General features: G+C 51.6%; 4 protein-coding genes across 8 annotated transcripts; 2 read left to right on the top strand and 2 right to left on the bottom strand.

Annotated features, from left to right (window-relative positions):
* LOC117396692 (B box and SPRY domain-containing protein) lies at positions 1 to 4,612 on the top strand. Its single transcript, XM_058986647.1, has 6 exons — positions 1 to 789; positions 1,238 to 1,336; positions 2,123 to 2,353; positions 2,741 to 2,766; positions 2,914 to 3,038; positions 3,598 to 4,612. Exons 1-6 carry the CDS (start codon positions 313 to 315, stop codon positions 4,128 to 4,130), a joined length of 1,491 nt encoding a protein of 496 aa, XP_058842630.1. The 5' UTR covers positions 1 to 312; the 3' UTR covers positions 4,131 to 4,612.
* Positions 4,559 to 16,811, bottom strand: LOC117396691 (ectonucleoside triphosphate diphosphohydrolase 8). Of its 3 annotated transcripts, none has more exons than XM_033994832.3 (10): positions 16,562 to 16,811; positions 10,341 to 10,471; positions 10,122 to 10,239; positions 9,122 to 9,272; positions 8,675 to 8,834; positions 7,348 to 7,578; positions 6,928 to 7,194; positions 6,173 to 6,283; positions 5,860 to 5,997; positions 4,559 to 5,544 (listed from the first exon to the last, which is right to left on the bottom strand). In XM_033994832.3, exons 1-10 carry the CDS (start codon positions 16,620 to 16,622, stop codon positions 5,353 to 5,355), a joined length of 1,560 nt encoding a protein of 519 aa, XP_033850723.3. In that variant the 5' UTR covers positions 16,623 to 16,811; the 3' UTR covers positions 4,559 to 5,352. The 3 variants fall into 3 exon arrangements, with proteins under 3 accessions (XP_033850723.3, XP_058842628.1, XP_058842629.1); XM_058986645.1 differs by lacking the exon at positions 16,562 to 16,811 and adding an exon at positions 11,698 to 12,258; XM_058986646.1 differs by lacking the exon at positions 16,562 to 16,811 and adding an exon at positions 10,827 to 11,078.
* An 84-nt stretch (positions 16,812 to 16,895) lies between these two features.
* Positions 16,896 to 21,645, top strand: LOC117962308 (pseudouridylate synthase TRUB2, mitochondrial-like). 2 transcript variants are annotated; one of them, XM_058986649.1, is made up of 9 exons: positions 16,896 to 17,194; positions 17,717 to 17,841; positions 18,168 to 18,317; positions 18,626 to 18,700; positions 18,856 to 18,917; positions 19,462 to 19,543; positions 19,721 to 19,793; positions 20,078 to 20,214; positions 20,965 to 21,645. In XM_058986649.1, the coding sequence occupies exons 2-9, from the start codon at positions 17,727 to 17,729 to the stop codon at positions 21,213 to 21,215; spliced, it is 945 nt and encodes a 314-aa protein (XP_058842632.1). In that variant the 5' UTR covers positions 16,896 to 17,194; positions 17,717 to 17,726; the 3' UTR covers positions 21,216 to 21,645. The 2 variants fall into 2 exon arrangements, with proteins under 2 accessions (XP_058842632.1, XP_058842631.1); XM_058986648.1 differs by having other exon boundaries at positions 16,900 to 17,244.
* Positions 21,646 to 21,868: 223 nt separating this feature from the next.
* On the bottom strand, positions 21,869 to 25,525 carry LOC117396703 (ubiquinone biosynthesis protein COQ4 homolog, mitochondrial-like). Of its 2 annotated transcripts, XM_058986651.1 has the most exons (8): positions 25,388 to 25,525; positions 24,651 to 24,827; positions 24,298 to 24,394; positions 23,743 to 23,845; positions 23,378 to 23,507; positions 22,889 to 22,982; positions 22,108 to 22,251; positions 21,869 to 22,068 (listed from the first exon to the last, which is right to left on the bottom strand). In XM_058986651.1, the coding sequence occupies exons 1-8, from the start codon at positions 25,482 to 25,484 to the stop codon at positions 22,056 to 22,058; spliced, it is 855 nt and encodes a 284-aa protein (XP_058842634.1). In that variant the 5' UTR covers positions 25,485 to 25,525; the 3' UTR covers positions 21,869 to 22,055. The 2 variants fall into 2 exon arrangements, with proteins under 2 accessions (XP_058842634.1, XP_058842633.1); XM_058986650.1 differs by having other exon boundaries at positions 21,869 to 22,251.
* Between the last annotated feature and the right edge of the window lie 1,632 nt (positions 25,526 to 27,157).

Raw genomic sequence — 27,157 nt, 5'->3', positions numbered from 1 at the left:
AAAGAAAACCAAACAGATGCAAAGTGTTTAAAAGTACATCCTGAATCATGTGCTCAGTTGGAGTCTCCTTCACACGGAGAGGCGGGTCCTTCCTTGGCAATGCAGATCTGGGATCTGGGACTCGATTACAGGTCTCGAGGCAGGAGTTTCGCTTCGTCACGACCTTTTCGATGCACTTCCGTGTTTGGCGAACATTCCATACCTGGCACAGGTGCACAGAGCTCTCGAGACCGGCCGGGTACAAAAACAAAACCAAGTTACATTGAAATATAAAGTTGCCGCTCGGGTACTCGGCTGCCGTCGCCTACCGCGATGACGTCTGATTTGAACGATTCAGATTTGATACCCGTGTCCTTGCACGGGAATGACGTTGAGCCGCTGCCTGCTGCGGCGGTAAGCGACGGAGGAAAGTCCACTTGTCATCCGGGAGAGGGCGAGTCTCAGGCGGGGGAGAAAGCGCCAGCTGCTGCTGCTGGTACTCTACACGCACCGGGAGATGAAGAGACTCGGGGGGAACCGGACAGGAACCAGCCCCCAGATCACAGCGCGAATTGCAGCTCGGATATGAAAGGCGACCGCAGCATCGCACTGCAGCAGAAGGATGGTGCGCAGAATTCGGATAAGGAGGACACGGGTTCGGGTTCGGGGGATCGGTGCGCGGATCACGAATCCCAGTTAGACTGGTACTGCAGCACCGAAGACAGGCTCATCTGCTCCCACTGCGCGGCCACGGGCACCTGCAAAAGCCACACAGTCACACCTGTTTTCAAGAAAGCCGCTGACATGAGGGTGAGTGAGAATGATACCCGGACAGCCCGGGCGAGAATGCTTGATGCGCTGTCTGACTGCACCCGAGCCGAGCCGAGCCGAGCCGATACAAGCGCTCACTGTGCGTGTGGTAAAGAATACACGCGCGCACTGTGCGTGTGGTGAAGCTGGTATTCTGCTCGATGTGTTTGTATTGTTTTGATTGGTTTTTAGTACGATGACAGTAAATAAACACAAGCTCAAGGTGTGATTCTTTGTTTTTTGATGTTTTATAAGAATAGTTCATGTTGGCCGGCTGGATGGCAGTTGTGTTTCAGAATAATGGAGGGTGAGCTGTCCTGCTGGTGGCCACTTTATTTAAAGATTATAAAGACCCCCGCCCTCTCTGACCTATCCCCTCCCTGCCCCCCCCTCCTTCTCTCTCTCTCTCTCTCTCTCTCTCTCTCTCTCTCTCTCTCTCCTCTTGCAGAATAAACTAGTGGACGCGTGTGAGAAGCTGCAGTTGAGAGCGGTCGGGGTTGAGAGGTTCATGGCGGAGACGCTGCTGGTGAAGAAGCAAGCGGCTCTGGTGAGTGCGGAGAGGGGCGGGTGTCTGTCAGAGAGAGAGAGAGACCTTATCACAGTGGATGGTGGCATGTTGCTGTGCTAATCTGTATAAGCAATCTACAGCTGCTGTGGTCTGCTTAAAGAAGAGCAGAGCTGACAGTGACGCTGCAGATCAGAGCTGACAGTGACGCTGCAGACACAGAGCTGACAGTGAAGCCGCAGACACAGAGCTGACAGTGAAGCTGCAGACACAGAGCTGACAGTGAAGCTGCAGACACAGAGCTGACAGTGAAGCTGCAGACACAGAGCTGACAGTGAAGCTGCAGACACAGAGCTGACAGTGAAGCTGCAGACACAGAGCTGACAGTGAAGCTGCAGACACAGAGCTGACAGTGAAGCCGCAGACACAGAGCTGACAGTGAAGCTGCAGACACAGAGCTGACAGTGAAGCTGCAGACACAGAGCTGACAGTGAAGCTGCAGACACAGAGCTGACAGTGAAGCTGCAGACACAGAGCTGACAGTGAAGCTGCAGACACAGAGCTGACAGTGAAGCTGCAGACACAGAGCTGACAGTGAAGCTGCAGACACAGAGCTGACAGTGAAGCTGCAGACACAGAGCTGACAGTGAAGCTGCAGACACAGAGCTGACAGTGAAGCTGCAGACACAGAGCTGACAGTGAAGCTGCAGACACAGAGCTGACAGTGAAGCTGCAGACACAGAGCTGACAGTGAAGCCGGAGACACAGAGCTGACAGTGAAGCCGCAGACACAGAGCTGACAGTGGCCGTGTGTTCGTGTGTCCGCAGGGCAGCGCGGCGGCAGCGCGGGAGACGCTGGTCCAGCGCTTCAATCTGATCCGAGAGGCCTGCGAGAGCGAGGAGCAGCGCCTCCTAGAGGTGGTGCACGGGGAGGAGGAGCGCACGCAGCAGGCTATCCTGACCCAGAGGGTACACTGGGCCGAGTCTCTGAAGCACATCTCCGCAGCTCGGGGGCACCTGGTCCAAATGCTGACTGAGAGGGACGACCTGCAGCTCGTGGTACTGAACAAACCCCAGCCACTGAGCTGTGAGACTGTCGTAGATTAGTGTACCCCTTTAAGAGACTGAACTGTGTGCCTGTCATAGATTAGTGTACCCCTTTAAGAGACTGAACTGTGTGCCTGTCATAGATTAGTGTACCCCTTTAAGAGACTGAACTGTGTGCCTGTCGTAGATTAGTGTAACCCTTTAAGAGACTGAACTGTGAGATTGTCGTAGATTAGTGTCTCCCTTTAAGAGTCACTGAGCTGTATGCCTAGTGGCACTCCTTTAATTATTGAGTTTTACGCCTATGGTACCGTTCATTACTCTCACCCCTTTAAGTAAGGATCAAACATGCATTTTAAATAAAGAATATTTTTTAATTTCCATTTCTCCCTTTAACAGAATTCTACCCAGGAGATTTTGGAAAGGTGAGTTCACGGCACGCCTGATAAATATGAACAGATCTCAAGCAAGCAGCCTGCCAGCATTGTCCTGCAGCTGAGCAGACTCTCCGCAGAGAGGCGCCCTTTGAATGATGCCCCGTTTCTCTCTCTCTCTCTCTCTCTCTCTCTCAGGGTGGAGGATGCACACAGTATCCTGGAGCCCCAGGACTCGGGGAAGTTGAATTTTAACTCGAGTTGCGTTCAGAGTCCTCTGCTGCTGGGGATGTGGGCGACTGCAGCTCTGGTGTGCAGAGCAGGTGAGAGAGAGAGAGAGGGAGAGAGAGAGAGAGAGAGAGAGAGAGAGAGAGAGAGAGAGAGAGTGCATGGTAAAGCATAGGCAAGCATTGTAAAGCACAGAGAGGTCTGGTAAAGCATAGGGAAGCATTGTAAAGCACAGAGAGGCATGGTAAAGCATAGGGAAGCATTGTAAAGCACAGAGAGGTCTGGTAAAGCATAGGGGAGCATTGTAAAGCACAGAGAGGTCTGGTAAAGCATAGGGAGGCATTGTAAAGCACAGAGAGGTCTGGTAAAGCATAGGGAGGCATTGTAAAGCACAGAGAGGTCTGGTAAAGCATAGGGAAGCATTGTAAAGCACAGAGAGGTGTGGTAAAGCATAGGGAAGCATTGTAAAGCACAGCGAGGCATGGTAAAGCATAGGGAAGCATTGTAAAGCACAGAGAGGCATGTTAAAGCATATTAATAAACATGGCAAACCCGGGTAAACTATGGTAGTTGCAGAGTATAACCGCGGGGAAAGCATCGCGTGTAACAGTAGGGTGGTAAACTTTCCTGAGGGTTCGTGTGTCGTCCCTGCAGCCCCTGCGGACCTGACCTTCAACGGCAGGACAGTCAGCCCCCTGCTGGGCCTCTCGGAGGACGGACGCACGCTCCGCTTCCTTCCCAAGAGAGCTCGGCAGCCCTGCGAGTACAGCCCGGAGCGCTTCGACAAGTGGCCCAACGCGCTGGCAGGGCGCAGCTTCAGCAGCGGCACGCACAGCTGGCTCGTGGGGGTGCGGGGCAGCGGAGCCTTCAAGCTGGGGGTGAGCTCCGGACGCATAGAGCGCAAGGGCCAGGGCAGCGAGGCGCGGCTGGGCTACAACCCGCACTCCTGGGTGCTCTCGCACTATGAAGGGGATTTCTCCTTCTCCCACGCGGGGCGCCACCACTCCCTCTCCCTGCTGCGCGGGCCCTCCACGATCGGGGTGCTGCTGGACTGCCAGGCCGGGCAGCTGCTCTTCTTCGATCCCGAGTCCTGCAGCGTCCTGTACTCGCACCACGCCAGCTTCACTGAGCCGCTCTACCCAGCCTTCGCAGTGGCAGACAGCAGCATCACCCTGCTCAGCCACTAGAGGGCTCCAGAAACGGGTTCCGCGGGCCGGGTCTCTGTTAGTTCATTTGATCATTGTAACTGTTTATAGTTCTGAATTGTTTGTATTTGATTTGATTTTACTGGAGTGTGTGTTTGTTTGTTTGTTTGTTTGTTTGTTTGTGTGTTGTTTTTGCGATGTGTTCCGGTACGGAATGCAGTCCCTCTATAAATCCGTGTGATTCCATGCATGCTTTTTATCTGTTATATCACTGATATAATTGTATTTTTTAGTACAAAATACTGTACACTGATCAAACTGTATGAGAGCGTGCGTGAGAGTGTGTGTGTGGTGTGTGTGTGTGTGTGTGTGTGGAGATTACATTATCTCCCATTAGTTTTTTAAAACAAAATTGTGAGCAACTAACTATATGTGAACTAATGGAATGAATTGTGACTCAACTTGAAAGATGATGTGCCAGAACCTAAATCCATTTTATTAAATTAACACAAAGTTTAAACAAATGAATGAGACATGAGTGTGTTTTTCAACATTAACATTGGCAAGTATGGCAACACGCAGATAAGTCTGGCAAAGCATGGGAAGAACCAGGGCTGATCGTTGGAAACGCCGGTGAATGAAACTGAATCTGGCAAACTGAAAAGCAAACTGAAAAGCACAAAGTCACTTTTATCAGTTCATAGAGGACTTCACTCCAAGTCCAGCAGGTGGCGCCAGAGCGTTGTTAAATAATCATTCAGTCAGACTGATTGGCAAAGAGGAAACTTTGCAAACTCAAGGCACTTTTCTGCAAGATCGTGATTTCATGATTGAGACACACACACCCCCATCCCATAGAAACTGTAACTGAACAGCGTTCCCATCGCCCGAACAGTACACCCTAAAATCACAATACTGTACATCAATATTATTATTCATGTTTAGAATGTAAATATATTACCCTCAAGACAGCACATCTATATATATATAGAAAATTCAATGAACAAAGATGCCATGAAAGACCAGGAACCAGTATAACAATATCACTATGTAATAGAAACTTACCACCCCCTCAAAACTACACAATAAAACAGCTCCAATCAGTTCAATAGGAGACTGTAATACAGTACAATTGGAAATCATTACGTTTCGAATGATACAGACCCCATTTAAAAATGCTGAGCATCAAACCCCCCTCCCGCCTCGCTCGCTCTCTTCTCCCCTCCCCCAGTGGCTGCCCGGTGTGGGCTCCAGCCCAGGCTGTTCAATCCGGGCTCCCCAGGCACTGCACTGCGATGGCCAGCAGGCACACCGCGATGGCCAGCACGATGAAGAACAGAGAGCCGATCCACACATCATAGTCATGACCTTTCACCTCGGGGGGGGCCTCGGAGGGGATGAGGTTAGTCAGGTTCAGCATGTAGCCCAGAGTCCAGCCGATATCTGTGTCATCAGCCTGAGAGAGGAGGAGAGGGGAGAGGAGAGGAGAGGGAGGAGAGGAGAGGGAGAGGGGGAGAGCAGGGAAGAGGAGAGAGGGAGAGAGGAGGGAGGGAGTAGGTAGAATACGTTATATCAATGATTCTGTAGCCCTGGAAGAAGAGTGCGAGAGATAGATAATAACAGAAGGCTCTTGGGTTGGTTGAAGTCCGAAGCAGAGAAGTTGCTGTCGTTTTGTTTTGAGTTTGTTGGTGTGAGGTTCGCTTGGTGGACGGTCAGCAATACTGCAATGAGTCCCGGACTCAAACACTCCCCTTAGCTCCCTCACCCTCACCTTCTTCTGAAAGACGATGTTGTTCCACGATTGGTTGTCAAACTTGTAGGCGTCGACCAGCAGGGTGGTGATGTAATAGCCAGCGCCGCAGTATTCTCTCAGACGGCTGTCCTTCTCTGAGGGAAACTCCACCTTCAGCTACAACAAACACACACCGACACAGCACTTTCAGCAGAGGGTGGTTATGAGTCACGCGGAACTCCTCTGTGAATAACTGAGAACGAGCCTGGCTTCTCCGACTCGGATCCTCACTGATCCCCTGACTCGACAGTTCAAACTGTTATACATCAAACCCAAACAGAGTCCCACTCACGGATTTCCAGTCTCTGCTGCAGAACGCTGCGATGGTCCTCCTGGTGACGTCCAGAGTGGACTGAGGGGCCAGCTTCAGAAAGTCAAACGTGTAGAAAAACGCAGCGAAGGCCTGGAGGACAAACACCAGGAGAAAAACATGATCATCAGAGACTTCTCTGCAATCACATTGAAACAATCATAAAACATGATCATCAGAGACTTCTCTGCAATCACATTGAAACAATCATAAAACATGATCATCAGAGACTTCTCTGCAATCACAGTGAAACAATCATAAAACATGATCATCAGAGACTTCTCTGCAATCACATTGAAACAATCATAAAACATGATCATCAGAGACTTCTCTGCAATCACATTGAAACAATCATAAAACATGATCATCAGAGACTTCTCTGTTCCGCTGTCAATCATAAAACATGATCATCAGAGACTTCTCTGCAATCACAGTGAAACAATCATAAAACATGATCATCAGAGACTTCTCTGCAATCACATTGAAACAATCATAAAACATGATCATCAGAGACTTCTCTGTTCCGCTGTCAATCATAAAACATGATCATCAGAGACTTCTCTGTTCCGCTGTCAATCATAAAACATGATCATCAGAGACTTCTCTGTTCCGCTGTCAATCATAAAACATGATCATCAGAGACTTCTCTGCAATCACATTGAAACAATCATAAAACATGATCATCAGAGAATTCTCTGGCGTGAGGGCACTGACAGCCCCGGGTATCAGAGCCTTACGAAGTAGCTGCCCTGCACGGGAGGCTGGTAGACCCCATCGAAGGAACACTCTGGTTTCCCTGTGCAGGCACTGAGGTTCACAAGGGTCTTGACGAGCGCCTCGCACTGCGCGGGGGTCCCGCTGCCCTTGAAGGTGACGGCGGAGGCGGGGGTGTAGGGCTCCGGCTTGCTGGTGCAGGGAGAGGTGAAGATATCTCCCAGTGTGGTGTTCAACTGGTAACCAGCGGGGAAGCAGGGGTGGGGCACAGGACTGCTGATGCTGTGTTCCTGGCGAAATTTTATTAAATGTTGTTAAAATGACACAGAGCTCTACTGTATGATTACACCCAGACTTCATGCTGACATACAGAAATCAAACAGAGCACTGGAACAGCCCCTCAGTGACGGCTCTGCTGATCGGCTGGGTGGACCTCGGCTCACCTTCACCAGCTTGGCCAGGATCTTGTTCATGAACTGCTCTTTCCCGTAGCACAGGAAGCTGTGTGTGTACACCGTGTGCTCGTATCCATAGAGACGGAAGCTGGCCTCGCTCTGCTTATCCTTGATCTGCTCTTTGGGGGCGAAGGTGATCTGCGTGGAGGCGCCCCCGAGGTCCAGCGCTCCCAGGAGATTCCCGTTCTTGGGGTGCTTCCACTTCCCTTCGTAAGAGAACTGGAACACAGAGCAAACCAAGTGCTGTGCTGGGCTGTGGGGCAGATATCTCTACCTCCCTCCCTCCCAGTGGACCAGTCCTCACACCACACTGCCTCCCTCCCAGTCCTCTACACTGCCTCCCTCCCAGTCCTCACACCACACTGCCTCCCTCCCAGTCCTCCACACTGCCTCCCTCCCAGTCCTCCTCACTGCCTCCCTCCCAGTCCTCACACCACACTGCCTCCCTCCCAGTCCTCCTCACTGCCTCCCTCCCAGTCCTCCTCACTGCCTCCCTCCCAGTCCTCACACCACACTGCCTCCCTCCCAGTCCTCCTCACTGCCTCCCTCCCAGTCCTCCTCACTGCCTCCCTCCCAGTCCTCACAACACACTGCCTCCCTCCCAGTCCTCCACACTGCCTCCCTCCCAGTCCTCACACCACACTGCCTCCCTCCCAGTCCTCCTCACTGCCTCCCTCCCAGTCCTCTACACTGCCTCCCTCCCAGTCCTCACACCACACTGCCTCCCTCCCAGTCCTCCACACTGCCTCCCTCCCAGTCCTCTACACTGCCTCCCTCCCAGTCCTCTACACTGCCTCCCTCCCAGTCCTCACACCACACTGCCTCCCTCCCAGTCCTCCACACTGCCTCCCTCCCAGTCCTCACACTACACTGCCTCCCTCCCAGTCCTCCACACTGCCTCCCTCCCAGTCCTCTACACTGCCTACCTCCCAGTCCTCCTCACTGCCTCCCTCCCAGTCCTCACACCACGCTGCCTCCCTCCCAGTCCTCTACACTGCCTCCCTCCCAGTCCCACACCACACTGCCTCCCTCCCAGTCCCACAACACACTACCTCCCTCCCAGTCCCACACCACACTGCCTCCCTCCCAGTCCCACACCACACTGCCTCCCTCCCAGTCCCACACCACACTGCCTCCCTCCCAGTCCTCACACCCCACTGCCTCCCTCCCAGTCCTCTACACTGCCTCCCTCCCAGTCCTCACACCACGCTGCCTCCCTCCCAGTCCTCACACCACGCTGCCTCCCTGCCAGTCCCTCCTCCTCTCTCTGCCCCTCCCTGCCTCTCTCCCTGCAGGTATCCAGTCGCTGCCTCACCTTGATGAAGGAGCTCAGCAGGTAGTTGATGGTGATCCAGCCGTACGCCCCCTCCTCTGCCCCCGAGATGATTCGAGCGCCCTGGAAATCGAAGGGGTACGAGCGGATCGTGTTCCTCACCTCCGCCAGCACCTGCTCCGTCTCGACGGGACTCTGCATCCTGCAAGGAAGCATTTAGGGATTCTCATATCCTGCAGGTCAGAGAGGCTCAAGAGCTAGAGACAGGCCTGTTATTAGAGTGAGAAACTGAGAGACAGTTGTATATATATGCATCTGTTCATAATATGTATGTAATTGCTTTGGCAACACTGTGGAAAATAAGTCATGCCAATAAAGCACTTTGAATTGAAAAAAATTGAGTAAGAGAGAGAGAGGGGGAGAGAGAGAGAGTAAGAGAGAGACAGAGACAGAGAGACAGAGAGAGCTGATTCCGAATCCCACACTCACTCCAGCAGCCTCATGCCCGCCGTGGCCCCCAGATACACTGGGCTCTCTCTCTGCCGCTCCGAGGGGATGGCTGCTGCCGCGGTGTCCAGGCAGCTGCGCAGGGACTGTCCCGCCCTAGGAGGGTCTGAGCTGTAGCTGGAGATCCCAGGGCCTGCAGACGAGGAGGGGGCAGGGTTAGCAGGAATTTCAGGGTTGTTTGATACCAGATGAAAGCAAGTGAAACAGCCCAGCCCTGCAGCAAGTGAACACCCAGGAGTGTACAGATTGTTCTTCGCCTGCTGTGTGAAACAGTGCGCATCGCTTCTCCTCCAGCCTGGGAACCTGTCACCTGGCCTGGTTTGTCAAGGGCTGTTCCGCACTCAGCTTGGGATTGATGAGGAGGCGTGTGGGAAGAGGCTCGTTTTGAAGTGGCCTGTTTGTTTTTCCAGCTCGGCTTCTGAAATGTTTGCTCGCGCTCTTTCACAGAGTGCAGTCCAGCAGGTTCTTTATACATCGCTGTATCCCTCAATATACACTGCAGCTCTGGGACTGAAACCCAGGACAAGGAGCTGAGCAAGCTCAGTGGAAAACTGCCAAAAGGAACCTATTCAATTTAATGACAGACGTTTCCACGCTGAGAAAGGCTCCTTGTCAAAGCACCTGCCGCTGAATTCATTGAGCTCTGGTCTCAGCAAAAAGACTTTCCTGCACTTGAGAAGGTGCTGGACTAACAGGCTATGATGCCATCAGATGAACTACATTTCAATTCCATGTTAATTCAGCCAGTAACAGGACTGTGCGTCCTCCCCCTAGCTGGGATGTACGACACTGCATTGCTTTCGCGTGCACACGGGCTCATCGGCAGCTCTCGGCTCCGGTCACACTGAAAACCTGGCTTGGCAGCAGCGGTCCTGAGGACCGGATGGGGAGTCAGCACTGCACTCTGCGTCTCACTGATTGGATGACTGGGACTCGAGGGCTCTCCTGGAATGGAATGAATCGAAAGCTCGGAGGTACTGACCGTCCACATCGCACAGCAGGAGCTGAGTGACCAGGCCCGTGCCGTTCTCCTTGTCCGCCAGCCACTTGTACACGAAGAGGGACGTGTGAGTGGAACCCGCGTCAAACACCATGCCGTACTGCCAGGCACAGAGAGGAAGGGGTTAACAGCGCGCACACACACACACACACACACACACACACACACACACAGCACAGCGCTCCCTGGGACTGCTCTTACCTTGAAGCTCGGGGGCAGGGTGACGCTGGTGATTTTCACGAGGCTCAGGATCAGAGCGATGACTCCGCTGCCCACAGCCACGCCAGCCAGGGCACCGGTCACATAGCGCTGCACTGTCAGCTTCCCCATCGCTGCAGAGGAGCAAGCAACCAGCAAGGCAATCAATAAAGAGATCAATACAGAGATCCACACAGCCATCAATACAGAGATCAATACAGAGATCAATAAAGAGATCAATACAGAGATCAACACAGCCATCAATACAGAGATCAATACAGAGATCAATACAGAGATCAACACAGCCATCAATACAGAGATCAATACAGAGATCAATACAGAGATCAATAAAGAGATCAATAAAGAGATCAATACAGAGATCAACACAGCCATCAATAAAGAGATAAATACAGAGATCAATACAGAGATCAATAAAGAGATCAATAAAGAGATCAATAAGCCATCAATAAACTGATCAGGTAGCTTTACCGCGGTGCTCATTGCCTTGTTTTTACGTGGTGATTGAAAGCTTCTCAGAATTGTGGCAGATTTGACATTTTCAGCAGCTTCTATTCAATCAATCTGACAGTGTGAACTCTGCCTGTTTAGATGATTAACACCCTGCTCTGTGTGCCAATGTTATTAAAAGAGAGCGCCGCCTTTAATAATCCACGCTGACTGACACTGCAAGCCTATTCAAATCCAACACCCTTCAGAGCAAACTTTAAATAAAATAACACAGTATGGGCTTGTCTGTGTGCCTCCAAGAAGAAAAAACAACAAAGACACACACACACGCACACACGCACACACACACGCACACACACACACGCACACACACACACACACGCACACTGACACACGCACACACGCACACACACACACGCACGCACACACACACACGCACACACACACGCACACACACACGCACGCACACACGCACACACACACGCACGCACACACACACGCACACACACACACACGCACACACACACGCACACACACACACACGCACGCACACACACACGCACACACACACGCATGCACACACACGCGCACACACACACACGCACACACGCACACACACACACGCACGCACACACACACACGCACACACACACACACACGCACACACACACACACACTGACACACACACACACGCACACACACACACACACACACACACGCACACACGCACACACGCACACACACACGCACACACGCACACACACACACACAAACACGCTGACACACACACACACTGACACGCACACACACACACACACACACGCACACAGAGTCCACTCTTTTAAATCCCAGAGGCTGAAGCCGTTGCTGTTGTATAAAACACACCCTTACCGGCTCACAGGGGCTCTGCTCTGCTGTCTCTAGCTGACTCCTTCCCCAGGGACAGTGTTTCAATTTCTTCACAGTCGTAATTCAGTATCAGTTGTGCTAGCAGGAGTGGCCAGTGAACACAGACTGAGACAAACACACAGAGTGCAGCGCTGTGAGTCTGCTGAGACACACACACACACACACAGAGTGCAGCGCTGTGAGTCTGCCGAGACACACACACACAGTCCGTTTCTGCAGAGCACTATCACTCAGCCTGCTCTCTGTCTTTGCCTGCCTGCACCTCACCGCTCAGGATGACTTGGGTCCGGCGCACCTGTGCTATTTATAAGAGAGCTGGGGTGAGGCTAGGTGTTAGAAGGAGGGAGCTGTGCTTACTGAGAAAGGACTGGCCATGCCTCTGCTTGTCATCTCTAGTAACCAGATGGAATGAGACAATAGTGGGAACATACTCTGACATACTGGCTCCAGTGGTATCCCAGTGGTATGACCCAGCGTTGCTGGTGATCCACCGTATCAGCCCCAGTGTGCTGTCGTATCAGGACCCCCGCGGCGCCCCGCTTCTTCTTCCAGCCCACCCGCCGCTCCCCGGACCCCTGGAAGGGTTGAAGCACCAGCGTCTTGTTTTTCGTTTTGTTTGTTTGTTGTTTGTTGGTTGGCTGGCTGGTCCGTTTCTATGCCGTTGAAATCCTGCAGGAATCCAGGAGGGGGCTCACTGGACAGGATTAACGCTGGCTTCCCATTACCTGACCGTGACTTTCCAATTAGCGCCGATAAAAGGGCCAGCGTCACACCCCCCGGCTTCCTTTCAAAGCTTCTGTGTCATTCTATCGCTCTCTTTGTGATGGACTGTACTCTCCGTTCCCTGCTCCTAACTGACAAACTCTCAGACAATCACTCTTTGCACGCCACTGCGTCCCTGCCTCCCAGCTCCTATTTCTGCAGCGCTGTTGAAAAACCCGGACTGCCTTCAGCTCGGGTGTGAGGCTCAGGGTCCAGTTAGGGAACAAACAAGTGAACTGAGCTCCAGCGGTGTCAGTCCGTCTCGACAGCGGTGTCACACACCGGAGGCTTGGCTCTCCTGCCCGCAGGGTGCCCACACAAGCAACCCATTATCCAGCATGCTGCAGTGTCTGAGCACTCCGATAGAGCCCCACAGCCCATTATCCAGCATGCTGCAGTGTCAGAGCTCCGATAGAGCCCCACAGCCCATTATCCAGCATGCTGCAGTGTCTGACCGCTCCGATAGAGCCCCACAGCCCATTATCCAGCATGCTGCAGTGTCTGAGTGCTCCGATAGAGCCCCACAGCCCATTATCCAGCATGCTGCAGTGTCTGAGCGCTCCAATAGAGCCCCACAGCCCATTATCCAGCATGCTGCAGTGTCTGAGCACTCCGATAGAGCCCCACAGCCCATTATCCAGCATTATCCAGGTACTGACTCTTCCCAGAGCTTTGATTCAGGAGTTATTGTTTTAAAGTCTGAATTGATCAATGCCACTCTGATGACGTCTAAGAGCAGCACACATACCAACTAACTACTTGTAAACAGGGCTTGTGTTCATGACTAGGACCTTGGACCCCAGCAAGCAGCAGACTGTCATGCGCTGCTCCAACACTGACTCACTCCCTGGGATCCTCAGCAAGTCCTTACAGTGTTTTCATTAGCCAGGCTTTAGCCAGCACCACCTGTATAACACTCTCAGGAATATCCTGTGCGCTGGGTGTGTGGGTATGGTGATAAAGCTGTTCCTTACTGTTCCTTACAGTGTTTTCATTAGCCAGGCTTTCGGGACGCTTTGTTTGTTAAGCTTCGTCCAGGTGCTGATTAGCAAGAAAGAATGAAGCTCAGACTCTATATTTGGAATGCTCTGCCCTTATAAAGCTTGTTTCTGTTAATGATTTGTCGTGTTACTGCAATCGTCTCTACAGGAATGTGCTGAGTTTGGTGGAACAGTTCATGTTATGAAGATATCTATACAGATATACAGACTTGCCCAGCCCAAGTGGACCAGGGGAACCTATTTTACTGAATTCCCTACTGGAGAGAAAACGTTTTTTCAAGGTTGAATCTGAGAGCCCCCGCAGAGCGACCCCTCTCTTCAGATCTGACAGCCCCCGCAGAGCAGCCCCTCTCTTCAGATCTGACAGCTCCAGCGCGGTCACTTCATTATGCAAACCTAGGACAAGAGCGAGGCTTGACAAAGACTGTGGCTTTGTGTTTCGAGAACTGACACAGAAAGAAACAGCACACTTCCTGACCACTGATCACGAAATATAGCTGTTGTGTATAGATAGATAGATAGATATACATTGTGCCTATCAGCCATCTTTACCACAGAACTGAGGGCTTGTCACGTTAGCTTTGTCACTGTGTATGTTAATAAGAGGGACATGCACAGAGCACAAGCTTGCCCTTATATGGGAAAACCATGAAAGAGTTTCAGCGAGTCTCAGTCGACAGTGCAGGGGGTCTGACACACAGAGACAGCGCAGGGGGTCTGACACGCAGAGACAGCGCAGGGGGTCTGACACACAGAGACAGTGCAGGGGGTCTGACACACAGAGACAGTGCAGGGGGTCTGACACGCAGAGACAGCGCAGGGGGTCTGACACACAGAGACAGCGCAGGGGGTCTGACACACAGAGACAGCGCAGGGGGTCTGACACACAGAGACAGCGCAGGGGGTCTGACACACAGAGACAGCGCAGGGGGTCTGAGCCGGGGCAGTGGTGCCCACACTGGAGGCTTGGCTCTCCTGCCAGCAGGGTGCCCACACCAGAGGCTTGGCTCTCCTGCCCGCAGGGTGCCCACACCAGAGGCTTGGCTCTCCTGCACACACCCGAGGCTTGGCTCTCACTGAACTTGCAGTTTAGAGATTTTTCAACAGTGTTTGGGCACTGTTGCCCGGGAACACCTTCAAAACCCATGTTTAAAAAAAAGGTTCAAAAGCAGAAATGAACCCACCACAAGGGAGAGTCAGAGGAACTTGATTCACTTTCTCCTCTCTCACATGGGCTCTCCCCCCACGACGAGATTGCCAAGCAGCACCACGATAGCACTAACACTGCACACGTCCCCACAGTCCCCCTGGAGGAGTCTTTTCAGAAGGGACTCCTGCTGGAATAGTCAGCGATGATCAAAGCAAACAGCAAGGAGTCGCACAGATCACACAGAACAGGGGATTATCAAACAGGGCAGAGATGAAAGAGTCCCATATTTACATCATTCAAAGCATCTCGTGATGATCTAACCTGGCACAGAATAACACAAGCTGCTGTTGCTGCTGTCTGAAGCCTCCTTGCTTTTCTGCTGCTTCTGTTACTAACTGATCCTGTATCGGTACAGATCTGTGTGCGGCACCATTGCAGGGAGGGATACCCAGAGGCAGAGTGTTGTAAAATCCTCCAGCACAGCGAGGCTGGCTTCTGCTGTCACTTTGTGCAACTGCTGCCCGAGATCACCCTTTTGAAGAATCCTGTCACTAACCACAGCTGTCTAAGGTGAGCAGACCACATGACCGGGGAGCCAGGATTCTAATTTCAATGAGGGACACCTGCCTGGGATCAAGCCAGTGTATAACTAGGGCAGCAGTGTGGAGTAGTGGTTAGGGCTCTGGACACTTGATCGGAGGGTCGTGGGTTCAATCCCAGGTGGGGGACACTGCTGCTGTACCCTTGAGCAAGGTACTTTACCTAGATTGCTCCAGTAAAAACCCTGGGCCGTCTGGTTTTTCCGAGCTAGGTCTTGTGAAAAGTTTCGTTCCGCACTCCTGGGTGCAGTTAGGCTTTTGTTTGTTTTTGTGTGAAGTAATACACAGGCAGCGTCCTGTTTCCACCGTCTCTGTTCTTCAAGTGTGTCGTTTCCACCTAAAGACTGTGCTAAAGATCCTGCAGCTTGGAGCAGCAACCCCGCTCTGTCACGACACGGATATCCTACACCTCTAGAGAGACGCTGGCAGAAACACAAGCACCTGTGGCAAAGTGCCCGCCCCCTGTGTACACACTATATTATTTATTTAATTACCATTTCTTGTTTGGCAGCATGGATGGGGTTAAAAGTCCCATCATTAAAACCCTGTGCAGAAGGTGACCATCTCCCCAGTTAATTGATGGATTCATTGTTGCTAATCGGGAGATGGTCACCTGTATAAAAAGCCTGCAGTTTTCTGCGCTCTGGGTGGAGAGCAGTGGAGAGAACGAGAGTGAGAGAAGACGAAAGAAACTAAGAAATCAAGGATCAGTGAAGGTCACTGCCAGGCCTGACTTTGTTTGCTTAGTGTTTGTGATTTTGTTGAACTGCTTCTTTTTACTCTGAGTGTTTTTTTCTTATGCAAACCTTTTTGTTGACGTGTTTTTGAAAATAAACGCCTTTTACCCTGCACCACTTGCTTCTGCGTGTGTTCCTGCCTCCGGCCTGACGTCACCACTCAGCCATTCCTGTGACAGCACCCTACTAGAATGAGACTACAAAAGCGACTGTCAAGGTTCAACGCAGGAGCCTCGGAAAGGCTGGGGGCTCCCAGTCTGAACCCTTCCTGCCCTCGCCTGCTTCCACTGAAGCTCTTGTCTGGCCTCTTGCACACGTTAGCGCGTCCTTCTAAGCATGTGCAGTAAAGAGCAGCACAGTGAAAGCGTAACTCAGGGGAAATGCACAGCATGTAACCACAGGGAGGGAAAGCCATGTGAACAGCAATAATGCAATCCTGATTCACCAGACCAGCATCCACCTGCAGCTCTCTCATCCCCCACACGAGGCGCTACACAACACACAGTGTGCAAACACTGCTCAGCACCACCTGTATAACACTCTCAGGAATATCCTGTGCGCTGGGTGTGTGGGTATGGTGATAAAGCTGTTACTTACAGTGCTGCTGGGCTGCTCCAGTGCTGGTAAAGTCAGTCAGGAGCCGATCTCTTTCATGCATCTTCAGTAAGTAAGGAGCTGCTGTTGCATGCAGGCAGGGGCTGCTGCACAACACTGGAGGTGGAAGGTGACTTGAGTGATCCCACCTCCGTGTGTGTGTGTGTGAGTGTGAGGAATAATGCAAATGAAACTGAGCTGGACTTGCTGAGGATCCCAGGGAGTGAGTCAGTGTCGGAGCCGAGCTGCGCCTGTAAATACAGAGTCCAGCGCATGACAGTCTGCTGCTTGCTGGGGTCCAAGGTCCACCCCTCACACAGAGCTCACAGCCCTCTGAAAAAGGATCTCCTGAAAAAACGACGTTGTGGGGACGTCCCCACTTTGTAAAACACCTTTTTAAGAATGAAATATGCCTTCAAAAAAATCATTAAAAGTGCCCAAATATAAGATCGTTATTGGGCAGCAACCATAACCAAACAGACACGAGGGGACCACCAGAGGGCGCTATTTCCCCGTGTTCGGATGGACAGCTCTCCGTTGGAGCGGACAGTTCGCAGCGCGGTGTTTGTTTCCGTGGGGAGCGGAAGCTTCATGGCGACCTCCACAGAAACACGCTGAACGGAAATACAGGGAGTCGTGAGTGCCACAATAAACCTGATCCTGCGCGCAGAGAAACTCAATCACGGGTACGAATGTGACCCGGGTTTAAACATGGTTAAACCCGCGGGAGCGTCAGTCGAGTTGCGCTGTATATCACTCTTAAAAAGCGGGCGGTACCTGTGAAGTGTAGCCTGCAGTGTTATTTTCTAGAGAGTGCGCTACATGCTACAGCGTGTCTAGCTGCAACGACTCCAAATGCATGTCCGATTACATCGTTTTAACTGCTAGATAATCAGGGATGGCAATAAGACTCCCTTTGCTCAGCAGTTTGATCCATTCCAGGTTTCGCGATTTTAATAAGCCGCACCTGAGCTCGTTACCCGTACCTGGCGAATCAAGCTTGTAGTAAAACCAGGAATGGATCAAGCCGCTATGCAATGGGAGTCTTCTTGCCAACCCTGGTAAATAATTAGCCCCTCAGCGTCTATCTTCAGTGACACAGTTTCACCAGGTTGGCGCATGCAGTCTCCTCACTGGTTTGTGAATCTTCTCTCTCAGCTGTCTGGCGATGGGGAGCGCTGCCCGTGCGTACCGATCGCTGCAGGGTCTGTTTGCTGTGTACAAGCCGCCGGGAGTGCACTGGAAGCTGGTCCGGGACACGGTGGAGACCAGCCTCATCCGAGGTATGGTTGTATTTATCTGTTACACCCGTGTGTGTGCGTGTGTTGAAGCGTGCAGTGCTGCCCGCCTCGCTGTCAGTGGAAAGGCTGCTTCATGCTGTGTTGCAGTCGTGTGACTGTCGCTGAATTCGAGTCTAGAGGGTCGCCAGAGTTTATTTGTTTTCAACTCTCCTTACTGGAGCTCCTGACTGAAGTGTCTCTGTAGTTGAATCTCTGAATGCAAGCCCCAGGTCCGGAGTGATTTCAGAGTGAATATTCAGAAGCTCTGGTGTTCAGTTACTCTTCCTGGAGTCGGTTCAGACGCCTCGCTTGCTCTTGTATTTTCTCAGATCTGAACTCGCTGGGCTCGCCCGCTCCTCGCCAGACGATCCGGTTCCTGCCGGGCCGCTGCGAGGGCACTGACCGCTCCGAGCTCACTGACCGCTCCGAGCTCACTCTGACCGCTGCCAGGCTGCCCGTGCTCGCAGACCATCCGCTGGGTGAGTCTCCTTTACAGGGGGGTCCCGGGGGCCCCTGCCTCACTCCTGTCCGTCTCTCCTGCTGCTTGAACCGCGGGCAGGAACAGAAACACAGCAGCTTGAGGTACCCGAGACAAATGCAATGGGAGAGTCCAGTTTGCAGCCTGTTTTTAGAGCATAAGAAATTTCAAGCTGCAAATGTTACTGCACAGGTAGTACTTCTTGTTGTTTAACGTACTCTACCCCAGTCGTGTAGTTTCTGCATCACTCGCAGTTACTGCAGGTTGCATTCTGGTGTACAGAACTTGATCAAGCTGTCTCTCTTGCAGTGAAGGGTCCTGAGTTTCATCGTTTGAAGGTGGGAGCCGGACACCGCCTGGACGTGCGCTCCTCGGGAGTGTTCGGTGAGTCGCTGCTCCTCACTCATCCAGGCCAGGCTCAGTGTCCACTCAAAGTGCTGCTCTTCATTAGTATGGATTGCTTTGTGTAATGCGCACGCTGCAGGTGCACTTGATTTGAGCCTGTTTTCCAATGCCCTTCTCTCCCCTTGTTCTGCCAGTGCTTGGAGTGGGCCACGGAAACAAGCTGCTGACGGACATGTACAGCTGCCACCTCCCCAAGGTACAGGGCGGGGGGCGGGGGGCGGGGGGCGGGGGTCCTGCAGGGCGCTCTCACTGCAGTCTGGGGAACGACTGGCTGTGCCATGGGGTTTGATTGGACTCCTGGCTGGCTGTACCATGGGGTTTGATTGGACTCCTGGCTGGCTGTGTGATGGTTTGATTGGACTCCTGGCTGGCTGTGCCATGGGGTTTGATTGGACTCCTGGCTGTGTGTGATGGTTTGATTGGACTCCTGGCTGGCTGTGTGTGATGGTTTGATTGGACTCCTGGCTGGCTGTGCCATGGGGTTTGATTGGACTCCTGGCTGGCTGTGTGTGATGGTTTGATTGGACTCCTGGCTGGCTGTGCCATGGGGTTTGATTGGACTCCTGGCTGGCTGTGTGATGGTTTGATTGGACTCCTGGCTGGCTGTGCCATGGGGTTTGATTGGACTCCTGGCTGTGTGTGATGGTTTGATTGGACTCCTGGCTGGCTGTGTGTGATGGTTTGATTTGACTCCTGGCTGGCTGTGCGATGGTTTGATTGGACTCCTCTCTTCCCCACAGGAGTACACTCTGCAGGGGCTGTTTGGAAAAGCCACCGATGACTTCTCAGACTCTGGCAGGCTGATAGAGAAGACAACTTTCGGTAGGATTTATAAACCCGAAATCTCAACTGGGAGACTTTGGCGTTAATAAGCGTTTTGCTCCAGCACTGTTTGTGTAACGCTAGTAACGCACAACTTTGGGACACCAGCATTTCTTTCTGTAACAGAACAGCTTTTTAATTTTCACATTTTGTTCTATTGAAATGTTTTTGTTTCAGATCATATTAGTCGGGACAAGCTGGAGAAGATCCTTGCTGTGATTCAAGGGACGAACCAGAAAGCCCTGCTCGCGTACGTGTGTGTGTGAGAGAGTGGATGCGTCTGCGTGTACAGCACAGTGCAGCGAGGGGTCTGCGTGTACAGCGCGGCGCAGCGAGGGGTCTGCGTGTACAGCGCGGCGCAGCGAGGGGTCTGCGTGTACAGCGCGGCGCAGCGAGGGGTCTGCGTGTACAGCGCGGCGCAGCGAGGGGTCTGCGTGTACAGCGCAGCGCAGCGAGGGGTCTGCGTGTACAGCACGGTGCAGTGCAGGGAGCGAGGGCTCTGTGTTCTGAAGCTGGTTGTTCTCATTCCTGCAGGTTCTCAGGGGTGGATCTGAAGAGTCAGGAGGCCTACGAGCTGGCAGTGAAGGGGTTACTGCGCCCCCTGCAGAAAACGCCGCCCATCATCACGGGGGTCCGCTGCGTGCGCTTCGCCCCCCCAGAGTTCACGCTGGGTGAGTCTGCGTTTTCAAATCACGGAGCGGCTCTCCAAGCAAAACAGGACGTTCTCTTCCTGCACTCCACTGAAGACGATCCTGTTAGATAGTTTGCCTAAATAAATAAGTCAGTCAAGAATAAAACTGTCCTTGATGTGCAGAGAGTCCCCTGCAGTGCCTGAGCTGTAAAAGAATGCATTTCCTTCCCAGCCAGGAGGCTGCATCCCGAGTAACACACCCTGCCCTGCTCCAGCAGGATATTTCAATCTGACCACACTTCCTGCAGACAGACAGGCTGGAGTCAGCAATGGAATAATAATGCGTGTGCAGGAAGGAGACCAGGACTTATCAAATGCATGAGATCATTCGCCCACACTGTCACAGCACCTGCTGTGAAATACAAACGCAATCCCCATCAGCACTAATCTTTATTACAGACTGACTCCATCAGGGAAGTGCGCGTCTTCATGAGGTATCAGGTGTTTTGAACGGTAGACTCAAGACTGCTCAGAGCTGTCAGGTTTCAGCTGGTCTTCACTGTCTATGGTAATACAGGGGTTCAGAACGAATTGTAAAAGGATCAGCAGACTCCAGCTTTGTGTAAAACACAAACGCAGCCTCCTCTGTCCTGCCTGTGGGAAGGTGCAGTATTATCCAGTGATAAAGTACTGTAGACGAGTGCTAATCTGGGTCTGTGAGTAAGTGTGAAGCTCCAGATCCACGCTGATCCCGTGACGTGTGTGTGTGTGTGTCTCTCTCTCTCCTCAGAGATCCAGTGCCTGAACGAGACGCCCCAGTACCTGCGGAAGCTCATCCACGAGATCGGGCTGGAGCTGCGCTCGGCCGCCGTGTGCTCTCACGTGCGGCGCACCCGCGACGGCTTCTTCACACTGCCGGACGCGCTGCTGCGCTCGCACTGGGACCTGCGCAGCGTGGGGGAGGCCGTGAGGCAGGCAGGGCCCCGGGTCCGAGCCGCGCTGAGCCTAGGGGAGGCAGAGGCAGAGCCAGGGCAGGGCTGAAGATCATCCACCCATTCATTCATTTCACAGTGAAGCTCTCACGGATGGAACGAGCCCTCGGCTTCACCTCGGGATTTCCAGTCAGCGAGAGCAGGACGGAGGCTGGGAATGTTTCTATGGGAAGCAGGGAGTCAGCGGGGGGTGGGAACTTGCAGAATGGAACTTTTATTGCAAAGTCTTGATTCATTCCAGATATTGGAGATCATCGAAGGAGATGCATGACTTTGTTTATTGAATACTCTGCATGGCAGGAAGTTTAAACATAAATGAATTGTTTCTAAGCTTGAGTCATTTGTCATGCCTGCTCTCTGCTGGAGGGATGTGAACCAGTCACTGTTATCACTGGGGTCTCATTCTCTCCAGACTGCTGGAAGGGGGTCTTGTTATTCTCTCCAGACTGCTGGAAGGGGGTCTTCTTATTCTCTCCAGACTGCTGGAAGGGGGTCTTGTTATTCTCTCCAGACTGCTGGAAGGGGGTCTTCTTATTCTCTCCAGACTGCTGGAAGGGGGTCTTCTTATTCTCTCCAGACTGCTGGAAGGGGGTCTTCTTATTCTCTCCAGACTGCTGGAAGGGGGTCTTGTTATTCTCTCCAGACTGCTGGAAGGGGGTCTTTTTTATGAATCGCAAATAATTTGTTAATGGCAACAAAAAAAAAAATTAAAAAGTAATATATTTTATTACTGTTTCTTAACATGTACCTGACATTACATTAAACAAACACATAGACACATTTACATCAGAGACTCGTTTTGTACAATTGCTGTGTCATCATCTTTCATATCTGTTTAGTTTCAGGGTCGAATGTGTGACAGCAGGGTGTGTGTGTGTGTGTGAGGATGCTATAGCTGGGGCTCTATGGGGGTGTGTGTGTGAGTATGCTATAGCTGGGGCGGGGGCTCTATGCCCAGCTCCTCTCTCAGTGACTCCAGGCTCTGCTCCCAGCGCTGCTCGTAGTACACGTTGAGCAGGCAGTGCGCGTTCATCCCGTTACGCAGCGCCCAGGGAATCAGCGTTGCCGTGAGCAACTGCAGCCTCCTGCAGGGAACAGCACAGAGATCAAACCAGGAGCAGGGAACAGCACAGAGATCAAACCAGGAGCAGGGAACAGCACAGAGATCAAACCAGGAGCAGGGAACAGCACAGAGATCAAACCAGGAGCAGAGAACAGCACAGAGATCAAACCAGGAGCAGGGAACAGCACAGAGATCAAACCAGGAGCAGGGAACAGCACAGAGATCAAACCAGGAGCAGGGAACAGCACAGAGATCAAACCAGGAGCAGGGAACAGCACAGAGATCAAACCAGGAGCAGGGAACAGCACATAGATCAAACCAGGAGCAGGGAACAGAACAGAGATCAAACCAGGAGCAGAGAACAGCACAGAGATCAAACCAGGAGCAGAGAACAGCACAGAGATCAAACCAGGAGCAGAGAACAGCACAGAGATCAAACCAGGAGCAGGGAACAGAACAGAGATCAAACCAGGAGCAGGGAACAGCACAGAGATCAAACCAGGAGCAGAGAACAGCACAGAGATCAAAGGGGGGGGGCAGCGACACGCAGGGAACAGCACCGAGATTGAAGTAGGAGCAGGGCTGGGTGGGGCAGCGACACACAGGGAAGAGCACCTTCAATTCAGAGCAGATTGCTTTCCTCTGCTGGCTCAGTTTACCTGGCTGAGAGGCGAAGGGGTCCCAACACTGCTCCCAGAATGCACATGGGCAAGCCAGTCTGAACCGCCTCAAACCACTTCACCACCACCTCCCCTGAGAGCGAGAGAGGAGAGAGTGAGAGAGCAGATTGACCCGTTCTACTCAACAGGCGCTCCAGCCTGCAGCGATGGGAGGTTATGAGACCTTTCTATTTTATAAGTGAGGATGTGGTGTGCAGGGCGGCTCTTATCATCATCGTTAGAAGAGATGTCCTTTCAGGCAATCTGCTCAAGAGACCGCACAGAGAAAGTACAACGTCTCATAACGAGAGACCCCCTGCTGCAGGGAGTGGATGAACTTCACAGAGTAAATCACTATTTACTGTATCCTTCACTTTGGAAGGGTGCTGTGTGTTCTATGTACAGGGTGGCCTCTATACACTGAGGAAGCACACTGTGCTGCAGCTCTGCTGTTTCAGCCTGGGCTCTCTGTGGCCGCCCCTCACTCACCCAGCATGTTGGTGGGCATGCCGAGCAGCGTGTGCATGAGGTCGTGAACCTCGCGGTACCGCTGGATAACGAAGGCCAGCTCCTCGTCATCAACGAACTTCACATCTGCGCGAGAGTCCGGGGTCACACCCTGAGGAAAGGGAAGTCACACTGCATTACATCAGAGGACGAGTGTCATTACATCATCGAGGACGTGTGCCATTACATCATCAGTGTGTCATTACATCATCGACGGCGTGTGTCATTACATCAGACAGTGTGTCATTACATCATCGACAGCGTGTGTCATTACATCAGACAGCGTGTCATTACATCATCGACAGCGTGTGTCATTACATCAGTGTTGAACAGTTCGGGATGCTCACGTTCTCATCCAGGAAGCGCAGGTACTCTCTCCCGAAGCTGCCATCGGGCATCGCTCCGAGCCGCTCCAGATCCAGGGTGGACACTCGGATGCGGGGCCTCTCCCTGCACCACAAACACACTCCCATCAGGCACTCTGCCTGGACACCCGTACCAGCACACAGCGTTCACAGGAATCAGGCGTTTCCAAGCTGCTCCAGGGTCAGGTTCAAGTGTAGTTTCTGTAAGAGCTGCTGTGGGTGTTGCAGTTACCTGCCTGCTGTAAGGAGCGGCCCGACCTGTTTAACCTCTCGCTGCCTCTCAAAGCTGCACACTTTCAGTTGATGGTGCTCCTTATACTGGTTGTAGGAGCCCAAATACTGGAGGAGGCAGCAGAGTACTGCTTCAATCCTGCCTGGCTCTAGTCTCCTCTCCCCCTGTTTATAACAGGATCTGGTACCCCCCCTCCCCGGACGGGACGTACTGCAGGATCTGGTATCCCCCCCCCCACCTCACCCCAGACGGGACGTACTGCAGGATCTGGTACGGCCCCTCCCCCCTCCCCAGACGGGACGTACTGCAGGATCTGGTACCCCTCGGGGTCGCCCCTCATCCGATCACGCAGTCGTCTCAGAGCCAGCTCCCCCGTCGTCTCACCCAGCACAGCGACCATGTCTGCAGAGAGAGGAGCGAGGGAGATGAGCCTGGGGTGGAGAGAGGGGAATGCAGAGGACAGCAGAGAAAGGGGAGGAGAGACAGATGATAGAGGACTACAGAGAGGGAGGATGGGACAATGAGGGACAGGAATACACAGGCTGGAGAGAGAGAGGGGGTCCTGGATGTTGTTAGCTGGTGGGGTAGCACAGTATATTATAGTACAGTATAGAGTCTCCCTGCAGCCGGATCCCTCCCTCTGCCCCCGCGTCCTCACCGTGTCGGTAAGGGTCCAGCAGCGCAGCCACACCAGACCCGGCCGCCAGCAGAGCCTTCTGCACCGGGCTGGTTGGGATGTGGGTCCGGTAGAGTCGGCAGTAGAGCTCATCATCACCGTGACCCACAGCTGCTGTGCCAGCGTGTTCCGAGTGCGGAGAGGGTCCGATCACATCCGCTACAAGACAAGAGAGACAGAGAGAAGCTGTATTACAATACGAGAGAGAGAGAGAGAGAGAGAGAGAGAGAGGGAAGCTGTGTTACAATACGAGAGAGACAGAGAGAGAGAGAGAGAGAGAGGGGGGGAAGCTGTGTTACAATACGAGAGAGAGAGAGAGAGAGAGAGAGAGAGAGAGAGAGGGAGGGGGGAGCTGTGTTACAATACGAGAGAGAGAGAGAGAGAGAGAGAGGGAGGGAAGCTGTGTTACAATACGAGCGCATTACAAACACACACAGTGTTAAATGACCCGGTCCTGCCTTCATTCGCAGCACGCAGGGTATCATTTCATAAGAACACCTCTAGGCTGTGGGCGGCGCTGCTGCTGGCACACAGCAAGCATTACGAATTCAGTCTGAGAGCCACAGTTCACGGACGTGTTTGTAGAATAGGGTCACATTCACAACCGCGCCGCTGTAGGGGTTGATAACACTGAGCCGTTTGCGTCGCGCTTTCTTTCGTGTTTTTCCATGGAGATATTCTACGTCTTGCGGTGCTTCCAAAATGATTAGCAGAGTTACCTGAAAATAACCTGCGTCTATCAAACAGCAGCGTCCTGCACTTCCGTGCCGACCCGACATACAGAGCCGACAGCGCGCCTCTTACTAACGTCCCCATTTCAGACACCTTCGCTCTGCCGTCTTACTTATGACGCTTCATCGATCGGCCGGAAATGGCTGTTACGCTGCATCATGGGATTTGTAGTTCAAGTCCTGTCCGTCCTCTGAATGGCCAATTTTCTCTCTCTAAAAAAAAGAAAGAAAAAACATTATATAGATTTTTTTCGTGTATTTTTTTTCCCATTAAATCCATCTAATGGATTGTTTTATTTTTCATTTATCTCAGGTATTTGTTGGAAAGCAGAAAGAGAGGTTCCGTTTTAAACCCGATCAAAAGCATCTGTCTGAGTGCTTCTGAGAGCCTTACTGACCGGTAAAGTATCGCTTTTGATATTGCTGTAGCACTCCTCGATTCTGTCTCAGCTTTCTATTCTGAGTAAATCTTGGAGGGACTGTCCCTTTCGCTTTCCTCACACACGACCCAATGAAGCGCAGTATTCCCGTGTTCATTTCTACAGTCTCGGGGTACAGCGCATCTTTGGTAAGACACAATCCTTTCTTATCTGGCTTTACTTCGCTCAAATCCATCATGTAGTCCCGCAGCTACATGTCCAGTAATATATTCAGTTAAGGAACGCGTGTGACGTAACAGCACGAACACATAGGTAATAAGATTCATTTTTAAAGGTTCAGATTATGAATAAAAACATAAGATAAGTTATTTTTTTGTGTTTTTCAAAATGAGATACATATTATAGAGCTACATTCATTTGAATAGCTGTTAATGAGAGTAAGTTATGTGCACAGTAACAAATCAGTTGTTAGTTCATGTGTCGGCATGCTTTCATATGTCTGTGTAGTCTGTGTTAGCTCATTACAGCACGTACATGTTATATTCAGAGTACAGACACGCCCATGCAGGTGTATTTCCTGGCTGTCTGGCGGTCTGATTGACCGAAGCGCGTCTCTTTGACCGGGTGTGATGGATTTTCTTCTTGAAACGCGGCTGTCTCTCCCCGTCTTTCTGTGAAAATGATGTCGAGGACCTGCAGCGTTTTAATTGGTTTTTCAATTTTATCATGCCAGGTCATGTTGTTCAAATATTCATTTCAATATTAAGAATTCAAATAGACAGCGCCCCTGCGTCACGTTAGTTCAAAATAAAGCGTCTTACAAAAATAACGAATTTGTATTTATTTTGAACTTGTCTAATGAAACACCTTTTTTTCTCGTAATTTTAATACTGCGTAACATAAAAAATATACAATGAATATGTTTATATTATATTGAGGATTCTTCAGTAAACTATTATTAAAACGACGAATACTGTATTGCAATCTGATAACTGGTTTTATTTAGTTATTTTAAAATGTTTTTTAAAAATAATCTAATTAGCGCTTCTGAATTTCGGTGTTTTCCTCCGACTTCTCTCCTTTAAGAATTCAGTTGATCTCTGTTAATCGATTCGTGTATCTCAATCACAGCTGAGAAACGCGTTCATAGTAACACTGATTTCAATAACAGGCTTTTAAATCGCAAGACTTGCTTTTTTAAAATTTAAAATCAGAAGAGACGAGTCGCTTATTAATGTTCAAGTCTCGTTTGGACGTCTTGCTTATAAATGAAAAAAAGGACGGCTTGACTGATTTAAAAGCCAATTTAGTTGTTTCACAGAAAAGTGAATTAAACACAGTTTACTATGAACGCGTTTCTCAGCTGTGATTGAGATAC

This window comes from Acipenser ruthenus, chromosome 15 (genome assembly GCF_902713425.1).
Source record: "Acipenser ruthenus chromosome 15, fAciRut3.2 maternal haplotype, whole genome shotgun sequence".
NCBI classification, from domain to species: Eukaryota; Metazoa; Chordata; class Actinopteri; order Acipenseriformes; family Acipenseridae; genus Acipenser; species Acipenser ruthenus.
This window is presented reverse-complemented; position numbering and strand designations above follow the sequence as displayed.

Excerpts from the sequence above, each read along its gene's own strand:
- LOC117396692 (XM_058986647.1), top strand. The coding sequence starts at position 313 with ATGACGTCTGATTTGAACGATTCAGATTTGATACCCGTGTCCTTGCAC. Across the intron at positions 790-1,237 it reads AGAAAGCCGCTGACATGAGG|AATAAACTAGTGGACGCGTG; the intron begins GTGAGTGAGAAT and ends CTCCTCTTGCAG. Across the intron at positions 2,767-2,913 it reads ACCCAGGAGATTTTGGAAAG|GGTGGAGGATGCACACAGTA; the intron begins GTGAGTTCACGG and ends TCTCTCTCTCAG.
- LOC117396691 (XM_033994832.3), bottom strand. The coding sequence starts at position 16,622 with ATGCATGAAAGAGATCGGCTCCTGACTGACTTTACCAGCACTGGAGCA. Across the intron at positions 10,240-10,340 it reads CCCTGCCCCCGAGCTTCAAG|TACGGCATGGTGTTTGACGC; the intron begins GTAAGAGCAGTC and ends TGTGCCTGGCAG. Across the intron at positions 8,835-9,121 it reads GCGGGCATGAGGCTGCTGGA|GATGCAGAGTCCCGTCGAGA; the intron begins GTGAGTGTGGGA and ends GCTTCCTTGCAG.
- LOC117962308 (XM_058986649.1), top strand. The coding sequence starts at position 17,727 with ATGGGGAGCGCTGCCCGTGCGTACCGATCGCTGCAGGGTCTGTTTGCT. Across the intron at positions 18,318-18,625 it reads GCTCGCAGACCATCCGCTGG|TGAAGGGTCCTGAGTTTCAT; the intron begins GTGAGTCTCCTT and ends TCTCTCTTGCAG. Across the intron at positions 19,794-20,077 it reads AACCAGAAAGCCCTGCTCGC|GTTCTCAGGGGTGGATCTGA; the intron begins GTACGTGTGTGT and ends TCATTCCTGCAG.
- LOC117396703 (XM_058986650.1), bottom strand. The coding sequence starts at position 25,484 with ATGGGGACGTTAGTAAGAGGCGCGCTGTCGGCTCTGTATGTCGGGTCG. Across the intron at positions 24,828-25,387 it reads TAGACGCAGGTTATTTTCAG|CGGATGTGATCGGACCCTCT; the intron begins GTAACTCTGCTA and ends CTTGTCTTGTAG. Across the intron at positions 22,983-23,377 it reads CATGCCCACCAACATGCTGG|GGGAGGTGGTGGTGAAGTGG; the intron begins GTGAGTGAGGGG and ends TCTCGCTCTCAG.